Source organism: Lepus europaeus, chromosome 3 (genome assembly GCF_033115175.1).
Source record: "Lepus europaeus isolate LE1 chromosome 3, mLepTim1.pri, whole genome shotgun sequence".
Lineage (NCBI taxonomy): Eukaryota > Metazoa > Chordata > Mammalia > Lagomorpha > Leporidae > Lepus > Lepus europaeus.
Window position 1 is genome coordinate 35,842,075 of NC_084829.1, and position 20,905 is coordinate 35,862,979.

Genomic DNA, 20,905 nt, shown 5'->3' on the forward strand with positions numbered 1-20,905 from the left:
GAGTGGGACTTGATCTCAGGCACTCTGATATGAGGTGTGGGCATCCCAAGTGTGCCACAACACCCACCCTCCTCTCTGGATGTCAAGTGTGAGAGAGAGATCAAGGCCTGCCGGCAGCTTTCTTCCGAGACAAGGCCTCTCTCAGCAATCACTAGCTACATGGACTATTGCCCACCTCTCTGCTCCTGCGTGCTGCCAACGGGACACAGGTGTTCAGAGACAGGCCTGGGATCTCCTCGTTCTGAGTTTGCTGTCTCAGGCTCGGAGACCCCCAGACCATGCTCCCTCTGCAGCCGGCTCCTCCTGCCAGCCGTGTAACCCATGGCTTGCCTCTGGTGTTTTTTCCTTGTGGTTTGATAGTGTCTCTCAGGGATCCCACATTTTGGTCCACTGATGGTTCTCTCTTGTTTTCTCACAACGTATTTGATTATTATTTTATTTGTTCCAATAGTTAGTGTGTGTGTGTGTGTGCTGGTGCAGGAGACAGGATTTTATGCCACCTTGAGCCAAACTTCAACAATGCCTCTGTGTAAAGCATCACTCTGCCTTCTGTAGACACATTCCCCAACCAACGGGTGAAAATCGGTTGGTTCCCAAGTTCAGACAGGTGCATCCCGGCTACACAAGGAACACCTGAGAACCCCCGGGTCCTGGGGCTCTTGAATGGACAGCTTGGCCTGGGAAGTGGGATAGGTGGAAACGAGGTGCTCAGGATGGGCCCCCACTTTACCAGAGTCCGTGGCAGGGTCTCTGGGAGCCACAGCACTGTATCTGTGAGTGAGGGGGGCTCTGGCCGGCTGTGGATATGAGGAGTCTCAGGAAGCCCTTCCCCTTAGAATTGAAGGGGAATGAGAAATTGTAAAATCCATCAGGAAAAACTAAAGGACAAGGGAGTCAATAAGTACAACTGAATGAAACTGAAATGAAAGGCTGCTACAGGCCTCCCTCCCTCCCACATCTATATCAACCCCACAAACCCCAGAGATCAAAATTCCCCCATCTAAAGATTAAAAAACAAAACAGAAAAAGCTTTAATTGCTATCCTACTGAGCGGCCCCACTCCAGCTTTGAGGAGACGTATTTACTGGTTAGATTTGCAGTAATGATTATTATTGTTACTGTTAGGAAGAATACACTCATTGTCTCCAGCGAGCTCACAATGCTGCACAAACATGACCTCATTTCTCCTGTGAGCGGGGCAGGTATTGTTAGCTGTGTTTTTCAAAGGAACACAAGGTCCATTGCAGTCCAACGCCTTGAGCAAGGCCACACATCACGAGAAGGCGGGAAGGGGCAGGCATCTGGCCTAGCAGTTAGGACACTGGTTCAGATGTCTGTGTCCCATATCACAGCGCTCAGGTTCAAGGCCTGGCTCTGTTCCCGATTCCAGCTTCCTGTTAATTGCAGATCCTAGGAAGTGACAGATGAGGGCTTAAGTCGTTGGGTTGCTACCACACATGTGGGAGAACTGCACTAAGTTCCAAGCTCTTAGCAACAGCCCTGGCCCAGCACTAGCTGTTACAGGCATTTGGGGGAGTGAACCAGAGGAAGAGAGTTTCTCGGTCTCCCAAATTTTTTTTTTAATTAAAAAAAAAAGAGGGAGAGAAACCAACATTGTGGTAAAGGTTATGCCACCTGCCATGCTGGCATCCTACATGAGCACTGGTTCGAGTCCTGGTTGTTCCACTTTCTATCCCTCTTCCTACCAATGCTCCTGGGAAAGCAGCAGAGGATGGCCCGAGTGTTGGAGTCCTTGCCACCCATTCGAGGAAACACAGATTGAGTTCCAGGCTCCTGGCTTCAGCCTGGCCTAGCCATTGCGGCCATTTGGGGAGTGAACCAATGGGTGGGAGATCTCTCTCTCTCCTCCCTCCCTCCCTCTAACTCTGCCTTTCAAATAAAGCAATCTTGAGAGAGAGAGAAGATGGAAGCAGACCCCAGGCCTCTCCTATTCGGATGCTGGGGCAGGTCTCAGCTCATGTGTGTCTGTTCCATCATTTGACATCCCTTGTGGCCATAGAGCTGGTTCCAGGGCTCCAAGGGAACCAGAGTCGTCAAGATTCCTAACACTAAAGCACCAGAGGTGGTTCGGTCCAGGCAAACTAGAGATAGCAATCAAAACCCTCCCTGCTTTTGCCAGGCTCCAGCCCAGCCAATTTCCCGCCCCACTTCCTTGGCATTCAGGAGATTCAAGTACTTCATGCCCTGCACCCACTTAGACTGAAAATCACAATCACACCGAATTTGTCCTCCTGTCCTGTGATCACTGTCTGTCGCCTGCATGTCCCTTGAGAGCATCACAGTCCGTTTTGGCCACTGTGGTTACATCTGGGGCCTTTGCTTCTGACATCCTCCAAACCTACCCCCAGATCCATTTTGTCCTTCCAACCCATGCTTCGTGCATCAACGTGCCCAAGAAACCTTCCCTTGCCCCTTGGGGAGAACCCCTCTGCTCCTTGGGACTGCCGGCCACCCTTATTCATTCACTGCCAGATCGTCATTGAGGGCTACTATGTGGCAGGCAGAGTGGGAGGTGACGTGGGTCGAACAGTGAAGGAGCCAGGCAGGGCACCTGCTCTCATGGAGTTTACATTTTAGCAAGGACAACAGGAAAAACAAAGGTAAATAATCCACTAAGTCAAATATTTACAAGCTGTCATAAGTACATATGCAAAGGCCTCCAAACAAATTCTAAAGCATACCCCAGATCTGCCCATGTCTGTTCATCTCCCACCCTGTCTGGGTTGAGCTTGTTTGTCTAGGATGTCAGAAAGGTTTGGGTGGCTAAAGGCTGATGGTAAACGAGAGCAGAGGACACAGAACAGCGGTGCAGAGGGAGGTGAAGCTGGATTGTTCAGGGCCTCAAAGAGCCCATCTAGCAGATCTCACGCTCAGAGCAAGGGGGCTGCTACACGGCCGCTTTACAATCAGGGGATAACATGACCTCACATGCTTTGCGACAGAGATTTGCAATGGGGCACAGAGTTGGCAGGGGTGCAGTTTTGCTTCCCTTTCCCAAGAGACATTTGACAATGTCTGGGGAGGAGGGTACTGGGAGAGGCCAGAGATGCTGGGAAACATTCCACAATGCCCAGAACAGCGCCCCCCAGAGGCAGCAAGCAGCAATGCTGAAGCTCACTCTGCCTGTTCCGTGAAGGATACGCTGGGTCCCAGGAGTGGAATACAGAGGCCACCTGGGAAGCCATTTAAATGAACTCCATACAGTTATCACGCTGGCTCACCTGAGCCTCTCTTCCAGTATCCCAGAGCTTACATTTCCTGGCCTGGGGAACCAGCCCAACTCATCTTCCAACAAGTATTATTGCATTGGAGACAATGCAACAGCCAAAAGAAACAGCCAGCCTGGCAGAGCTGGGTGCGTGGAGGGGGAAGGCGGGGGGCAAGCCACTTGAGGCATAACTGTGCAAGGGCCACCTGCTCTGGCAGGGGAGGGGGTTCGAGGGGTTCCAGAGCCCAGCTCCAAGTGTGCCCTCTTCCCCCGTAGCCACATCAGCCCCTCTCATGCCAGCTGCTGCCATCTTGGTGCTCTCCTCCTCCCTGAGCTCCTGAACGCTGGGCCTGTACAGGCTGCACAGGCTCTGGGCACCAAAGGCAGGCGACGCCCTGCACTTAGAGCAAGTTTATGGGTATTTACAACAGCATGTATACCTATCATTTCCAGCCCCGGCATGTAAATCAACCTAGAGGGAAAGGGCTCTCCTCTTGTCCTCCCCCAGCTTGAGGTTGATTTCCAGATTTGGGAGAAGCCTGGTCGAGCTGTGGCAGCAGTGGGAGGTCTGTGGATGAGGCAGCATCTCTGAGGAGGAGGGGAAGGAGCCCCCTTAGGAGCAGGGCCGGCCAGGCAGGTGGCAAAGAGGAGAGAGTCCAGCCTCGGTGCCCAGTTAGGACCCAGTCTCCTTCCACTGCTACTGAAGTTTTTGACCTTTTGGGTGGGAGTGTGAATGTTAGAGAAATTCTGAAGAATGCTATAGAACACATCTGTCTGGAAACATGAAGACTGAGGACAAAGGTCTGCCTACAACTTGGGAGATTCTCAGGTCCCCTCAAGGCAGCCTTTGACCTGGCAGTTAAAGACACCGGTTAGGGATGCCCAGGTCTCCCTTTGGAGTATCTGAGTCCTGGCTCCCAACCCAGCTTCCTGCCAGTGCAGACCATGGGAGACAGCAGCGGCAACCAAAATGACTTCCACGCACATGGGAGACCCGGACTGCACTCCTGCCTCCCAGCACCAGTCCGCAGGCCCAGCTGTTGCAGGCATTTGGGAGTAAATTGGTAGATTGGAGCTAGCGCTCCCCCCCATTCTGTGTGTGTGTGTGTGTGCCTTTCAAATAATAATTTTAAAACATTTTAGGGGTCAATGCTGTGGCACAGCAGGTTAATCTGCCGTCTGCAGTGCCAGCATCCCATATGGGCACCAGTTCAAGTCTCGGCTGTTCCACTTCTGGTCTAGCTCCCTGTTAATGTGCCTGGGAAAGCAGCAAAGGATAGCCCAAGTACTTGGGCCCCTGCATCCACTTGGGAGACCCGGAAGAAGCTCCTGGCTTTGGCCTGGCCCAGCCCTAGCTGTTGTGGTCATTTGGGGAGTGAACCACTGGATGGAAGACCTTGTTCACTCTCTCTCTCTCTGTAATTTTGACTTATAAATAAATCTTTTAAAAAAAATGTAACGCCTACACCAACAAATGCCTAACAAGTTTCAGTGTATTTCTATTACAAAAAGGAGAGGAGACCTTAAAGCGCAGGACCGGGCACTCTTCCTAGGGAAGCTGTGTTGAGACACATTCTAAAGGACATGGGGAAGCGTCTCCTAACTTCTGACTTCCCTGTCTGCTGTATCTGCATACGAAACTGCGCTAGGAGGTGGGGAAGCGACAGAGGGAGGAAGGGCAACAGGGGCTGTTTTCAGGCTAATTTGGAATCTGAGGCTGCCTAACACTCAACCCAACGGAGGTTGCTCAGAACATGGAAACCAGATATTCCTGGTCAGCCCAGAGCATCTGATCTTGTTAATGAGCCAATAAAAATTAGAGGGACAAAGGCCAAGCCCCGGCTACCCAAATGAAATCTCTTCTGTGAAAGGGAGCAACCTCATAAAGAGTTGTAACTGAGCAAATGGAGGAATCATTGCATTTCATTAACTTTAACAGGGCTCGTTAGGTTGGCTTCCAAGGGCTGCGGGACAGGAGCGAGAACGCCAGGGTTGGGAGCGAGCCGGGCCACTCGGACGTCCCCTGCGTCTCCCAGCCAAACTGGAAGCCGTCGCTCCTGCTTGCCCCTCAGGCTCCCCGGCCCAGCACGACATCCTGACTACACAGGCAAGGAGCCCAGGCCTCAAGGACTAATTCTTTCCTGCCGGAGAAGGGAAAGACAGGGACAAAGAGCACAGGGCAAAACATCCCCAGGGCTGAGCAGGCCACCTGGCTGCAGGCCCCCACACAGAGGTCCCTCCCAGCTCCAGTGTCCACGAGCTCCCACAAAAGGATTCCCCCAGCCTAGAGTCCAGCCAGGGGACCATTGTCAATGCTGGCCACACCTCTGCCTTCCCCCTCTACCCAGACATGTCCAATGCCAGAAAAACAGCAAACAAACAAACAAGGCCAGCAAAAAACACAACACCAAACAAGCCCTCCTCACATTGTCCGCTGTGGTTGGCCAGGGCCAGGAGCCAGAGGCTGCTGGCTGGAAAAGCCCCAACAGCTCCCTGGGCTCAGCCCCTGAGCTGAGCCCACTGCCAGCGCGGGAGCTGCCTTGCCCCCTCTCCCTCTCCTCCTCTACTCTCTCTTCCTTTGCCTCACTAGTGCTCTCTCTATCACTTCTTTCTCCTGTCCCCTTCCCTCTCTTTTCTCTTCCTGTGTCCACAACAAAATAAACTTACTATAAACCATAGCATCAAAGAACTCCCAGGCGTACACAAAGCCATACCATGATGGCAAGCCGGCCACACTGCCACATTGCTTTAAAGTTGTTGGGGTTCCTAAGCCTATGCACCTGATGGAAAACAGGCCCCATCCCACCTGTCGGCTCTTCCTCCCCACTGCCTTTCAATGCTTGTTTCTGATTGAGCCACATTATTAATTCCCTGAAGGGGCTGGCGCTGTGGCACAATGGGTTAATGCCCTGACCTGAAGCGCCAGCATCCTATATGGGCGCCGTTTCTAGTCCTAGCTGCTCCTCTTTAGATCCAGCTCTCTGCTATGGCCTGGGAAAGCAGTGGAAGATGGCCCGACTCCTTGGGCCCCTGCACCCACATGGGAGACCTGGAAGAAGCTCCATCCATTGCAACCATCTAGGGAGTGAACCAGCAGATGGAAGACCTCTCTCTCTGCCTCTCCTCTCTCTGTGTAACTCTGACTTTCAAATAAATAAATAAATATTTTTAAAAAAATTCCCTGAAGGGCCAGCGCCGCGGCTCAATAAGCTAATCCTCCGCCTGAGGCTCCGGCACACCGGGTTCTAGTCCTGGTCGGGGCACCGGATTCTGTCCCGGTTGCCCCTCTTCCAGTCCAGCTCTCTGCTATGGCCCGGGAAGGCAGTGGAGGATGGCCCAGGTCCTTGGGCCCTGCACCCGCATGGGAGACCAGGAGAAGCACCTGGCTCCTGGCTTCAGATCAGCATGGTGCGCCGGCCGCAGCGGCCATTGGAGGGTGAACCAACGGCAAAGGAAGACCTTTCTCTCTGTCTCTCTCTCACTGTCTACTCTGCCTGTCAAAAGAAAAAAAAAATTTCCCTGAAGACCTTCCCCTTCCAGGGCCCTGCGCACCTACTTGCCTCACCTGGAAAGCTCTCATCACCCTACTGAGAATTCTGTGTACCCTTTGAGGTAAGCTTTGGGCAGCCTTCTCCTCCACCGAGCCCAGGTTTCCAGCTGGAATTCATTTGTCTCCTCTATGCCCTCATTGGAATTTTATGTTGGCACCTCTGCCTTATATTCTAATTACTCTGATGCAAAGCCCTCTCCTGCCAAGTTGTAAACCTGAACGGAGAGATGATGGCATCGTTGAATCTCCACATTCTTTAAGTCCCTGGCACAAAGTGCACAATAAATGTCAAACATTAAAACCTGAATACTATCAATCTTAATTCCACAGCTTAACGTCGCCCATGGGGGTGTATCTCATTTATAAAAATTTTACTTGCGAATTTGTTTGAGGCCCTGGGTTCCTGGGGCAGGCTCTGAAAGAGGTCCGATTTCAGGACTTCTCAGGGGCTGGAGGATGGGATGTTAGATGGCGGCACCTACTGGTAAAGGGTGGCATTACAGTCACTACAGTCGGTCTACCCAGAGAAGCCACAGAATTTCTCAATCAGTCCCAGCAACACTGGACCAGGAGGCAGAGGGTGAGGACAGATGAACACTGGAACAAGTTCCTCTCCCTCCTCAGTAGCCCTTGGGCTAATGGAAGGGTGACATCAGGCCATTGAGTCAGGGTCAGGGCCCCTTTGCCGGCCTTTGAGGCCATTTGGGGAGTGAATCAGCGGATGGACGACTTTTCTGTCTCTCCCTCTCACTGTCTGTGCATCTACCTCTCAAATAAATAAAATATTTTTTAAAAAAATTCCCCCCCACACACTCGGAGTTGGGCCTGTGGAAGCTGTCTCCCCGGAATTCAGGTGGGAGGTGCCTGTGGCGCCCTCTTCACCTGCTTCAGCCCCCAGGCTTCTTCTTGCCCAGCCTCTGCCTCTGGCTACTTTGTCCAAGCTGACATTATCCATATCTCCAGACCTGTAAGGGAGCTCCCGAACTCCAGCTTGGAAGGTCCCAGCTCTGCGTCTCTGTCTTCCAGAAGCCGAGAGCCTTTGGCCAGAATCCCCTCCTAAGTCCTCTGCATCTCCATGGTCTTTCTTCAGCTTGAGGCTTCTACATGGGCCCTGGCTTCCACATTGCCCTTCTGTTCAACACCCTCTGCTGCCTCTCATCCTTTTGGCAACAGGCAGCACCATCGGCCTGGGCGGAAGCAAGGATGCAGGGCCTGGAAATGCCCCACCCTCCTTGGGGTTCCCATGAGCTCACCGCTCCTTTAGGCTTTCAGGCATCTCATCCAAGAAGCATGCACTGAGCTCAGCTGTATCCGAGGCTTGTGCTTGGGGCTGGGGATACGGTGGGGCTCAGGTGGACCATGCCCTCCGAGGTTTGACAAAGGCAGCCACTTGGCCTGGTGGTTGAAACCCCAGTTAACCTGCCTGCGTCCCACAGTACCTGGGCCTGAGTCCCAGCTCTGGCTCCCAGTTCCAGCTTCCTGCAAGTGCACACCCTGGGAGGCAGCAAATGATGGCTCGAGTAGTTGGGTCCCTGCCATCCATATGGGAGGCCTGGATTGAGTTCCTAGCTCCTGGTTCTGGACCTGACCCAGGCCCAGCTGTTGCAGGCATTTGGGGAGTGAACCATAGTGTGGAAGATCTCTCTCTCCCTCTGTGTCATAGATAAAGGATGACAAGTGGAAGGCAAACTAGACCATTACAATATTACAATGCACATACCCAGGGGCATCATTTGGGGGTAGGTTTCAAGGACCATGGAGCTTTCCATCTGCCAGGGAGTGAAAAAGACTCCACAGACACAACAGCATTCAAGTTGGGTCGTAAAGTGTACACGGAGTATCAGGCATGACGGGGCTCAAGTGCAGTACTGGTGAGATGGAAGAGAAACATGAAACATCGATGGGGAGGGAGGCTTGGCACTTGCACAGAGGCCACGTACACCAGGCTGGGGAGTTGGCACCTAGTCCACGCGAGGCACGGCCAGCGCCTGGTGCTGTGGCAGCAGCAGTGGGGATGCAGGGGAGGGGTGGATTTGAGGGAGGTTTCAGAAGTTCCAGCCTCAGGCTCTGGTGGCCTATAGGGCTCGGGACTTCAGCTGGGACCACTGAGTGGGTTACAGGGCCACTCAAGGTGGAGACTGTGTTCAAGTGCTTGGGATCCTGCCACCCACATGGGAGACCAGGATGGAGCTCCTGGCTCCTGGCTACAGCACGGCCCAGCCCTGGCTGTTGCAGGCATTTGGGGACTGAACCAGTAGATGGAAGATCTCTCTGTCTCTGTTGCTCTGTCTTTCAAGTAGATGAAAATAAATAAACATTTTTTTTCCAAAGGCGGAGCTTATAGGAAGAGGACAGGTGTGTGTGTGGAAGGCGAGTGTTGAGAAGGACACACTGGGTTCTATTAGAAGGTTTAACTTGAGGTCTTGAGAAATACCATTGAAAGTATCTGAACATAAGCGGAACTGGATAAAGACAGGAGGGAGAGCTACAGATCTGAACACCAGACACACAGAGTTAGAGCTGGAAGAGAGATGGGGCCAGGGATGTAGATTTGGGAGTCGTCGGCATACTGGTGCTCACACCACATGCTACCTCAAGTCCTTGTGCATGACACTCCAACTGCCTGCATGGTCAGAATTTCCTCTCTGTTTTCTAGATGAGGAAGGTAAAGCTCGGACAGGCGGAAAACTTGCCCCAGCTCACCCACCGATGGGGCTGGAATTTAACCTCGGGATGGTCTGGCCATAAAGCCAGGTAATTTCTCCACCTCCCTTGCGGTGCCCTGGTGAGAGGCTGCACGGTGGAGAAGCACGGGCAGCCCAGGTGGTAGCCCAGACGCTTCAGGAGCTACAGGGCCAGTGGAGTGAGAGCAGGCAACAGGAGAGTCAGAAGAAAGGGCTCCAAGAAGGGGCAGGAAAATAGTCAGAGGTTCCGCATGACACAGAGAGGTCAGGCTGGGAATGGCCTGGCAGGCAGCCCTGGAGGTGGGGACCGTGAGGCTGGGCGTCAGAGGGAGCGCGGGCCAGACTACACTGGGGTAAGGGGTGGAAGGGAAGCCCCAACATGAAGACGGATAGCAGGTGGGGCTCCTGCAAGAAGTTTGGGAGACTGGAAGGACAAGAGGGGGCAGGGTCTGGATGAGCTGGTTGATGCTGCTGCTTAGGCTGTATTTCCAGGGGGAGGGAGGCCAAGGAGCCAAGGCGAGAGCTTCCGGCTAGGGAGAGGATGACTGAGCCAGTGAGCTTCCCGTGGGGGCAGGCGGCGATGGAATCCGTATACAGGTACCATACTGACCCTGGCCAGAACGAGGGACCCTTCTCCCAGCAGCGGAGGGAGAAGGAGGAAGAGCACTGGAAGTCCGTGCCAAACAACTTCTCAGTGGAGCAGGGGCTGAGGGCACTGACTGACAGGGCTTGGGATGCAGGCGGGACAGAGTGCAGGTTCTGGCAGACTGGAGACTTGCCTTGCGACGTGCAGGGGGCTGGAACCACACGTCGGTGTTGATGCCAATTGGCAGGCCGGAGATCTTTGTTTTCTTCATAGAAGCCGCTGGGGAGCAGGTGGAGAGGAAGCAGGTATGAAAGTAACTCAGGTGTGGGGGTGGGCAGGGAGGAGACTGGGGTCAAGGGAGCTCAAGAGGTGGCCAAAGGGGGCAGAGGAGAGGCTGGCACAGGAGTCGGCAGCTTGGGCCTGGCCGCCTCCTCCCCAAGTTCTGCAGGACCTCTCTGGGAAGGCAAGGCTAGGGCCCCGGAGCAGGTCACTCGCAGGACGCGGGGCTGGAGCAGACTTTGAGAGGGCGTTGCTTCCAGTGCTCTGCCTCTGAGCCATCCCGAGGGAGCGTGAACCAAGCACCCACCAGGCCACCCTGCTCGCCTCCTCCCTCTCTCCCTCTTTTCATCTGTTGTTGATGTTGTTGGACCCCCTTGTCTCTCCATCGGCCAATCATTAGTTTTGCTACTGTTCCCGTCTCATCCGTTTATTTCTGTCTACCCTCAAATCCTGCCTTGTCCATGAAGCCTTCTTGGCCCATGAGCTTCCTGTCTGACTTTGCACAGCACTTCCTGTCTGGGCCCTCCAATGTCCTTCAGACGCCCTGCACTCGCACAATCTGTTTTGCATATGCAAACGCTGCCTACCTACCTGCTAAGACTCAGGACCAGTGGGGGCTTTGCCTTGTGATGCTGAGGGACCCAGACCACACAGTGATGATCTGAACCCTCTAGTGAGGACCACATGTTTGTTTGTTTGTTAAGATTTATTTATTTATTTATTTATTTAGAAAGTCATAGTTATAGAGGGGGGAGAGACAGAGCAAGAGAGAGAGAGAGAGAGAGAGAGATATCTTCCAACCATTGGTTCACTCTCCAGATGGCCGCATTAGCCAGGGCTGGGCCAGGACAATGCCAAGAGCTAGGAGTCCCATGTAGGTGCAGGAGCCCAAACACTTGGGCCCTCTTCCACTGCTTCTCCCAGGTCATTATCAGGGAGCTGGATGAGAAGTGGAGCAGCTGGGACATGAATCAGCTCCCATATGGGATGCCAGTGTCACAGGCAGTACCCTTATCTGCTATACCACAAAGCTGGCCCCAGAACCATATGTCTATTTCTTTGATTCCCCCTAGGGTGCATAGGATGGGGGTGGTAGGAGAGAATTACCATATGCTAGTTGATGAAAGGATTGATGACTGTTGAAATCATGAGGAAGACAAAGAGGTGGAACTGGAAGGGGGTACTGGCAGCTCTGAGAGTATAGGCTGTGGGGCATTGAGCTGGAGTCAGAAGGCAGGAGAAAGATGGATTCTGAATTTGCCTGTTGGATACGTGGTATGACTTGGGGAGGTCACGTGACCACCAGGGGGCTGGCTGGTCTTCAATAGCTCTACTGCTGCATGAGCCTCCCCAGCAAAGGTACCAATCAGCACCTTGTAACAGGCAGAGGCTGGTCTGGGACCCTCCTCCTTCTCTAAATGGTTAGGCTGGGAGAGTGGTAGCAGCGGGTTCAGAGAGCAGAGCGGGCATACAAGCCTCGGAGGCAGGCCTGGGCTCGAGTTCTGCTTTCTCCTTTCTTAGTCTGTCTTCTTGGGCAAGTTAGTCTCTTCCAGAGTCAGTTTTCCCATCGGTAAAATGAGAATAACAATTTCTGTCTCATGGGTTTGTGGTGGAATGCCTGGCACACAGAAAGCACCTGGTATACATGGTAGCAGCGAGCTTTGTGTCTCAGAGTGTCTGTGCCTTCTTAAGATGGAGTGCAAGGTGCAAATAAGTAGAAGAGAATACAGAGCTAGCTACCTGGCAGGTGAATTTCCTCCTAACTCTTCATAACCGTGGAAGTGCTGCTGACAAGGGCCATGTGCTGGTATGCATGGAATTTTTGGAACCTTCTCAGCAGGAATGTGTGACAGCCAGGAACCTGTTGGGGGGTGGTGAGAAGGGAGCACAGTTGGCTGTGCTGGCACTATGCAGCACCAAAGCCTAGCCAGGTTGGAGCTGCTTCTTCCCTGGTGCTTGTAGCCTTTTGCCTGCTTCCATTTACTAAATGCCTACTATGTGGGGGGTGTTTTCCATATATTATCTCCTACCCCTACTAGGTTCTTAGCCCCTGAGGCAGATAAGAAAATGAAGCTCACTAAGATTGAGTAACTTGCCAGAAGTCACACAGGTAGGGGCCAGCATTGTGGTGTAGTGGGTAAAGCCGCCACCTGTGACTCCAGGGCCAGTTCATGTCCTGGCTGCTCCATTGCCGATTCAGCTCCCTGCCAATGTCCTGGGAAAATCAGCAGAAGATGGCCTAAGTGCTTGGGCCCCTGGCATTTACCTGGAAGACCCAGATGAAGCTCCTGACTCCTGACTTTGGCCTGGCCCAGCCATGGCCATTGTGACCACTTGGGGAGTGAACCAGAGGATGGAAGACCTCTTTCCCTTTGTCTCTCCATCTCTGTAACTCTGTTCAAGTAAATAAATAAATAAATCTTTAAAAAGAAGAGGAGGAAGAAAAAAGAGAAAGCAGCCACACAGGTAGAAAGGAACCACGCTGGTATTTGAATAGCAGTTTAACTCTAGAGCTCATGTATACTGACATGTACCTTACCTTTGAGGTTTTTAAAACCATACCCGTTTTCCAGATGAGGAAGCTAAGCTTCAGAAAGTAAAATAAATCACCAAGAACAGGAAGTTGGCCGGGAAAGAGGAAGGCCGACCCTGACCTGGGGCAGTCTGGTTCCACGTCATTCCTCTCTCTTTCGGAGGTAGGGTCACTGCCCTTAACATATGGGGCAGCAAAGCTTCATGGGAGGAGCATGGGCAGGGCAGGGGATCCTGCCCTGAATGTGGTGGGGCCCTGGCAGGGTATCCTTTAGCAGGATCTAAACCGAGATACATCAGTTATGCAAACCCTAGCCCTGGACAGATCTCTCAGACATATCTGCAGAGAAATTTCTATTTTAAAAAATAAATTTCCATCTACTTGAAAGGCAGAGTGACAGAGAGCCAAAGAGAGAGAGAGACAGAGAGAGAGAGAGAGATAGAAAGACAGAGAGAGATCTTCCATCACTGGCTCACCCTCCAAATGCCCACAAAAACCAGGGCCAGGCCAGGCTGAAGCCAAGGAGCCCAGAACTCCATCTGTGTCTCCCACATGGGTGGCAGAGGCCCAAGCACTTGAGCCATCAACTACTTCAGCATCCCCACATTGGCAGGAAGGTGGACCAGGAGTGGAAGTGCCAGGACTTGAACTGGCACTGTGATACAGGGTGGGGGTGTCCCACCCATCTCCCTGTGCCACAGTTAGAATGAAATGACTGTCACAGCATCCCTGGGGCAGAAGGTGAAGCCCCACGGCAACTTATGGCCTCAGAGGTCAATGCAGGAGCCCAGAGAACAGGTGCCATTCCTCCCCCGCTGCAGCTTTTGCAGTACTGCTTGCAAGGCCCAGCGCATTAGTCCTTGCTTGTCATCCTCCCAAGTGACTACACCACTGTGAGTCCTACAGAAATGGACAGGGCAGTGGGCCCACTTGACGGCACCCTCTTGATATAAGCCCTGCTTCTACTCCTACAGACTCCTCTAGAGGTCTGGGGGTGGGCTGACAGCAGACTGGGGTGGGGGCAGGGAGCACGCATGCAGGAGGAGCTCACCCGGTCCTATAGGAGCAAAGGAAGCCATCAGAGGGAAGCCAGGAGGATGAAGAAAAAGGAAACCAAGCTTAAAGATGCTCAGTCTTCCAGGCAATCTGCCCAAAAGCCAGGGCGATGGCCACACTCAGAGGACCAGGAAATCATGTTGCACCAGAAGGCAGGTCGCAGAAAACCCCAAGCCTGCCCCTACAGAATCCCGCCTGCCTCCCCAGCTGTGAGTTAGAGGATGAGCTGAAGTCCCTCCCCTCGAATCCACAGCGGCCCAGAGTTCACATCAGTGTCCAAAGAAGGCAGAAGCAAAGCAAAGCAAGGAAGAGCACAGTGTCCCCTCCCTCCTTGGTTAGGTGACCAGGGGAGACTTAGCTCTCGCCCTGTGCCCCCTGTAGATCACAGGCACTGTCTGGCAACCTCCAACTCTTTCTTCCTCTTCTTTTTTTTTTCTTCTTAAACCCACTCTCTTGTCTGGGGAAAGACGATGGCAAGTTTGCACTTGTTCACCAACTCAGCGTAATTGGTGGCAGCAGGCAAAGCTGCTCCAAGGGGAGGGGTTTGCCAGTGGAATGAAGCAGGGAGGGAGTCTTAGAATGACAGGGCTGGAAGAGACCTCAGGGATCATCTGGCCCACCTCCCTGGCCTCCACACCCCCACCATCTTTGTGCTGCACCCCCACAGCCACCTCCCACACCGTGCATGCCTCCCACGGCCTCCTCCCCAGCCCTAAGGTGCTGCCCCCTTCCCACCACTGAGTGCATCCATCTTTTTGTTTGCTAAACGAGGGACCTGAGGCCCACTGAGATGCCCCAAGTTAATCTCCCTCCCAGAATGGAACCAGGACAAGAAACCCAAGACCTGAATCAGTCTTCATTCTCCACTCTTCCACTCAGTCCCTGGGGAAGATGGGGGGTGGTGATAATGCAGCAGCACGGAAGGCCCATCCCCCACCCCAGCTGATGTGGACTGCCAGTGTCAAGGGTCTGAAAACTGAGTCCTTTTCAAGGAGGTCTTGGACGTTGCCCCTTCCTCTTGGGTGCCCTGAGGGCTTTGTGAGGCTAGCCTGGGTCCTTAAGGTGTCTTCCCTGCAGAAAACTGGCTCTGAGGCAGGACTGGCTGCCCGCCTGGGGTATGGTCTCAGTCTGACTGCGGCCCCTACTCCAGGAAAGCCCTTACTTACCCCTCCTGGGGACTTCCTTCTTTCCCTACTCTGGGAGGCCAGCGCATTCATGGGGGGGGGTGGGTGGGATGCTGCGCCGTGGGCACCACGTCCTGAAGCTGGGAGGGCAGCTCTGGAGGAGTGTGCCTGCATGCCTTTGTAACTACACACACATGCATGGTCCTGTGGGTCAGCTTTTGCCCCGTGCTGAACACGAGAATGCCTGTATGCGAGCCCACGGCTACAAGGATAGGGCAGCCCAGTGGGCTTACCTCCAAGGTCTTTACGAGGGATCTGCCCCGGGACTGGCAGTTACAGCAGGGAGAAGGCTACTTTCTTAGTTTTCAAAGTGAACTCAGACTTAGGAGCGGGGATTGAGTGCAGAAAGTGGGGGCAAAGTACGGGTAGGAGTCGGGAGGCCGTTACTCCGCCGATATAGGCGTTTCGAGGTCCCCGCGTTTTCTCAGCGTCTCGCGTGTCGGGCTGTGCCGGTGGACCCGCCCGAACGCCAGTGCGTCCACGCCTGCCCAGTGGCCCGGACCTCGCACCCTCTTTGTCTTCCCGACTGAGGTGTGCGTGCGAACCTGCGCGGCTTGGCCCTCGTCGCGTGCGAGCGCGGGGGTGCGCCCTGGCTCCCACACTCTTTCGGCGGGGAGGCAGGACGAGCCGGAGCCCGGTGCTGTTTGGTCTGGAGCCGAGCGGGGCTTGCATTGATCCATTGATTGTGCGCGGTCTGCGCCTGACCTCCCTGCTCCCGGGGAAGCCGTCTCCATGGAGACCGGGCCCGCTCCCCCAGCTCCGGATTGTAAATTCCTGCAGGCAGCGGCCCGGCAGCCTGGGGAGGGGGCCGCCGCGCCGGGGCGCGCAGGGGGAGCGGCCGCCGCGCCGAGGCCCCATTTGAAAGAAAAAAGGGCACGGAAAAGGAGGTGGTGGCGGAGCAGGAGGAGGAGGAGGAGGGGAGGAGGAAGAAAACGAAAAGGAGCGAGGAGAGGAGGAGAGAGGAGGAGGAGGAGGAGGAGGAGGAGGAGGAGGAGGAGGAGGAGGAGGAGAAAGGCGAAGAAAAAGAGACGGAGCCTGAGAGACGGAGAAAGGGCGAGAGGAAGAAAGAGGCAGAAAGGGCGTGTTTCTGGAGCTGCCTTTCCCCTCCCCTTTCTCAGGTCCCTCGCTCCGGCTCTGCGCGCTCTCCGGCGGCAGCTCTCTCGGGGCGAAGCTAGGAATAGGGTGGGATTGTACCGGGCAGCCCCGCCGCCGCCGCGGGCAGAGCTGGGCTGGGAGAGGGCGGGGGTTCCCTGCCGGCAGCCGCCCCGGGCGCCCCTCGCCTCGTCGCGCTCTCCGCCTCGCTCTCCCCGACGTCCGGCCGGGAGGAGCGGGCAGCATCGGAACCTCCCGCCGCTTCGCGCCTGCAGCCCCCCGGTCCCGGCGGGGCGCCCCTCCCCTCCCCCCTTCGGCGCGCGGGGCACCCAGGAGGCTTCCGCCCTCCCCGGACTGCGAGACCGGCCCCGGCGGACCGGCCGCCCGCAGCTCCAGCCATGGGCTCGAGGCGCGTGCCCGGGCTCTGCCTGCTAGTCCTACTGGTCCACGCCCGCGCCGCCCAACACAGCAAAGCTGCGCAAGGTAAGGAAAGAAGGGCGCGCGGCCGCCGGGCTGTCCGGACTGCGGGGTCCGAGGGCCGGGACGCGATCTCCGAGGGGCAGGGCAGGTGCTAGGAAGCGAGCGGCTGTCAGGGCCCGGTCCTGAGGACGCCGACTCCGGCTGGGTGCCCGAACCCTGCACCCGGGCGTAAAGCCGGAGGAGCCTGGCGCCACAGGGCTGAGAAGTTTGGGGGGGGGGGGCGGTGAGAGGCGGTGGGTAGACGTGACCATGCGCCTCGCAAATTCTGCCAGACGTCACCGCCACCCCCAGCATCTCCGTAAGACTTCTTGTCCTCCAAAGTCCCAAAGAGAATCTTCTCTCCCCTCAAACGTTGCCAGAAACTTCAGTTGTGGCCTGGAGAGAGACTAGGGGAGTGAAAACTTTTCAGCCACGCCATGTATTTCTTCTCCCCATTCTCAATCCGCACGCAAGGACCAGAAATTTCGAAGTTGCTGTCTTATCAGTAGAAAAATGTTGAAGAAAATAGGATCTTTTCTGGAAAGACCGACCCCTCCATCACACGATGGTAGGGGCTGCCGGAGAGAAGAGGATCCTGTGACTTGTGCCGCTGGCCAGCGAGCTGGGTTTCTGCCTCTTTTGGGGGAGATCTCTTTCGTCTTGCATGGCTTTCATTTCTTATCATAATATTTATTTATTAAGGTCTCGGGTTTCCAATTCCATTTAAATCCAGATCAGAATTGCATTAAAATAACAAAAGTAAAATTCCAGGCTCGGGAGCTCTGACAGATCCCTCCAAGAATGAGAGACAGGGAGGCCCTCCCGCCCTAGCCCTAGTCCCTGACCCAGAGCTCATCGCCTAGCGGTCCCCCAGGGCTGTGCTGGCAAGAAACTAGGCTGGTGTGCCACAGAGCTCTTGGGACAGCTTCCCCTCCCCCCTTGACCTCTGGCTGCACCCCTCCCCCCAGGGTGCCCTCACTGACAAGAGATTTATATGGACAAAAAGAAAACTGCTCCTGGCCAAGTTTGCCCAGGAGGCTAGGATTCTGCCTATTGTCCCAGGGGCTCCCGAAGCCAGCCTGGTTGATGAGGTGGCTGGCTGGGCCAGAAGGAAAGTTGAACTTGGGAGTTGGGGCAGCCCGAGGGTCTGGCAGTCAGGCTGCTGTGTCTGGTAGTCTGGGCACTTGGCTTTGAAGCAGCTCTGGGTGCTGGATGGGCTGCCGCCCTCTCACAAAACAACGCCTCCTCAACTAACCCCTCCCCCCTCCAACCTGTTCTTGAACAACGGACACAGGAGAAACCCTCAGCTGTCAAATATCGGGCCCCAGCCCCACCCCCTTCCAACCTCTTCTCCAGTCCTGGTTCCAGACAACCCACGGCTGCCACCCCCAGCCTGGGAGTAGCCCCTCTCCTCACTGTGGATTTGCTTGTGTTTTCATAAACAAAGCTGGCTTTTGTAGTGTGTGCTGACTTACTCATAACATAGAATTAGCCTGGGAGTTTAGTCTGAAGGAAGAACAGATTTCATGCCGTAATCTGGAGACAAGATAAGGGCCTCTTTCAAGTTGGAGCCAGTGTCTAGTGGCCTAGTGAGGCTGGGGTGCACGCGCATGGAGGGCGCAAAAGGAGAGGCAGTATATTCAAGGGGGTAACAGAAGTAGGAGGGGAGCCCCTTAAAAGGGGACAGGTACCATTGAGCCTAGGTGCTCAAGCCTGGGAGATGGGCCCACCCTTCAGGGACGGGTCAGAATCCTTCCAAGGTTCCCCCCTCCTCCAGTAGACACCCTGCTGGGTGCTAGGGGGAAATGCTGGCTGCCGAATGGTAGTTCTGTCCACTGCTTATCACTTGCTCGGCCTGGACTGCAGTTGGCATGGCTTCTTCCTTCCTTCCTTCTCATTCTTGAGTCCGGAGTGGCTTAGAACGGAAGCCTCTTACTGACCTCTCTGTTCAGGAAATCTATAAACCCCATATGCCAGAGGTTGCCTAACGACGCGCTTGCGGGATCAGAGGGATGTGTCTGAACCCAAATTTGCAGGCAGATGCTGCAGGAATGCTGGGAGCACCGCGGAGGCCCACCTTGTCCCTACAAATAAGTGTCTCCCTGGTGCCAGAAAGTATGCTTTGAAAGCTACGTGGTTTTCAGTAAGGCTGTAGCGGATCTTTAAAGACTACAAGTACCCGTGGCAGTGACTTTTGCGTGGAGCCACTGTGTCTCTGGGGCTCTGTGGGTCTCTGTTCCTTTTCACTGGTCATCCCACAGTGGGAAAACCAAAGTGAAGTGGAATGGGGGTGCCAGGAAGCGAGCCCTAAGTGCGAAGGAGAGGGAGTGTGTGTGAGGCTCACCACGATCACCCACAGGGGACACAGCTGGGCGTCTGTGTCCACTGAAGCTTGGTTGCTCAGAGTGAATGCTGATGTTTTAGTGTCTGGGAGAAGTGTGTGTGGACCAGTGGGTGGGTCCATGGTATGGCTGGGAGGGAGTGAGCATGAGAGTACATGGTTTTGAGTGTTTTTCAAGTGCCTGTGTGTGTATTTTAAAGTAGACAGACTGGATAACCAAGATGATTGTTAACTTAAAAGCATTAATTTCCTTTGCTTTTTTTTGGGGGGTGGGCAACAGCGGCTAAAAAGTCCTAATCCTCAAATAGGGCTCAGGTTACAACTGAATGAAAAGGTCTCCCAGCCTCCAGGGAAGCTGGTCCCCAAGGCAGGGCCTGAGAGGGCCAGCCTGCCCCTTTAGTTTACCTGGTATTTTTCTTGTCTCCATAGGGGCAGTTTTGATAAAGTCACATACGTAGTTTCTGAGTGACAGCACCCCTGGACCTAAGCGTGTTCGGCTGGCAGCAAACAGTGTCTGTCTCAGTGCGTCTCTCTGGTCTCTGTCTGCCTGTGTGTGTGTGTCTCTCCCCCCCCCACCCCTCTCTTCCTCTTTAATGTGCCTGTTTCCTCTCCTCCCGCTCCCCTCGGCTCCTGTGGCCAGCTCTTACAGTGAGGGGACTGTTCCTCCTAGCCCCTCCCTCCAAAATATGAAATGAAAACCATAACCGTGTCAGTGGGCAGCCACGTGGTGGGGAGAGGGAACCCCTACTTCTGGAGCCTGATCTTCAGTCAGTTCCCTCTAAGTCTTCCCCTCCCATTTTTCCAGAAAGGTGGAGAATCGGCGCTGGACTGCGAGAAATTCCTCAGCGATCCCTTTGACCTCTCCTCTCTGTGACTTGTCTTGGCGGGGAGGGAGCCCCCGGGCCAGCGAGCACAGAAACCTTTCCCTGTTTCCATCTGCTTGAGTCTCCGCAGGGTGGAGTGAGAGGGGCCAGAATTACTGCAGGCAGAGGAGAAGGAAAGTCAAGCCCAGATGGGAGTGTGTTTTGAAACCTCCGGGAGTCCAGAGGGCGTGAGAACCGGTTGGAGATGGGAGCCTGAGCGGCTGAGACCTGTTGAGGCCCCCACCACCACCCGGCGGGAGTCTGGGGAGTGTGAGGTGTGCTTTCACCTGGGTGTGTGAGCCTGTGTGCGTACGCGCATGCCGCCAGTGAGGGAAAGGGAAGTGGGGCCATGTGGGTTTTGTTTTAGTTGGAGAACTAAAGAAGAGGCAGGGCTTGGTCCAGTGCCTTTTGCTGAGGGTGGGGGAAGGGAACGGATGGCTTCAGACCCTCTGGAGGCTGTGGGGGTGGAGAAGCCTGCCCCCGGCGCTGGTCCCTGCGTGTGAGGGTGTGGGCCTCCTTTGACGTCCCGTACCCCTAGCACATGACCACTTCTAAGAAAGAGTCCCTGTCGGGGCTGGAAACTGCGGAGCTGGTCTGAGGCTGGCAGCGCCCGCAAGAGGCCCAGACCTGGGGGACAGTTTCTTCAGGCCCAGTTAGAAGACAGGAGGCTGAATGAGGAGGGCTGCTGAGCCCTCGGAAAGAAGTGACGCAACAGCCAATCCAGGGATGTCTGGGGTGGGAAGGGCCGGGCACCTGGGCACAGAGGGGACATGGGCTCCGCTCTCCTCCTGCACTGCCTCACGCTGGCACAACGGGGTGGAGGCTATGCGCCAGTGGACTTGGATAAATACAGAGCCTAAGGATTGGGATCCTGGAGGAAATCATTGAAATTCTCCTCACTTGCAAAGAAAATATCAGTTGGGGTCTCCTGCAGTTATGAGATTCCACCACCTCTCATCAAAACCCTGCCTGCTGGAGGCAGAAGTCGCTGTGGCCAGCCTGTTCTGCAGCCGGGTCTCCTCAGGTTCCTCACCTAAATGTTGGGGCCT

At 54.8% G+C, this 20,905-nt stretch overlaps 1 protein-coding gene and 1 long non-coding RNA gene across 4 annotated transcripts in view; one reads left to right on the plus strand and one right to left on the minus strand.

Annotated features, from left to right (window-relative positions):
- Positions 1 to 20,905, minus strand: part of LOC133755853 (uncharacterized) — an 86,203-nt gene that overhangs the window by 26,633 nt on the left and 38,665 nt on the right. The window lies entirely within an intron of this gene.
- The window catches only part of SCUBE3 (signal peptide, CUB domain and EGF like domain containing 3), a 35,336-nt gene continuing 31,022 nt past the window's right edge, over positions 16,592 to 20,905 (plus strand). For all 3 annotated transcript variants that reach the window (XM_062185991.1, XM_062185992.1, XM_062185993.1), the window contains exon 1: positions 16,592 to 16,676. In XM_062185991.1, coding sequence (XP_062041975.1) covers positions 16,592 to 16,676 — 85 coding nt within the window. The remainder of the gene's footprint in view (positions 16,677 to 20,905) is intronic.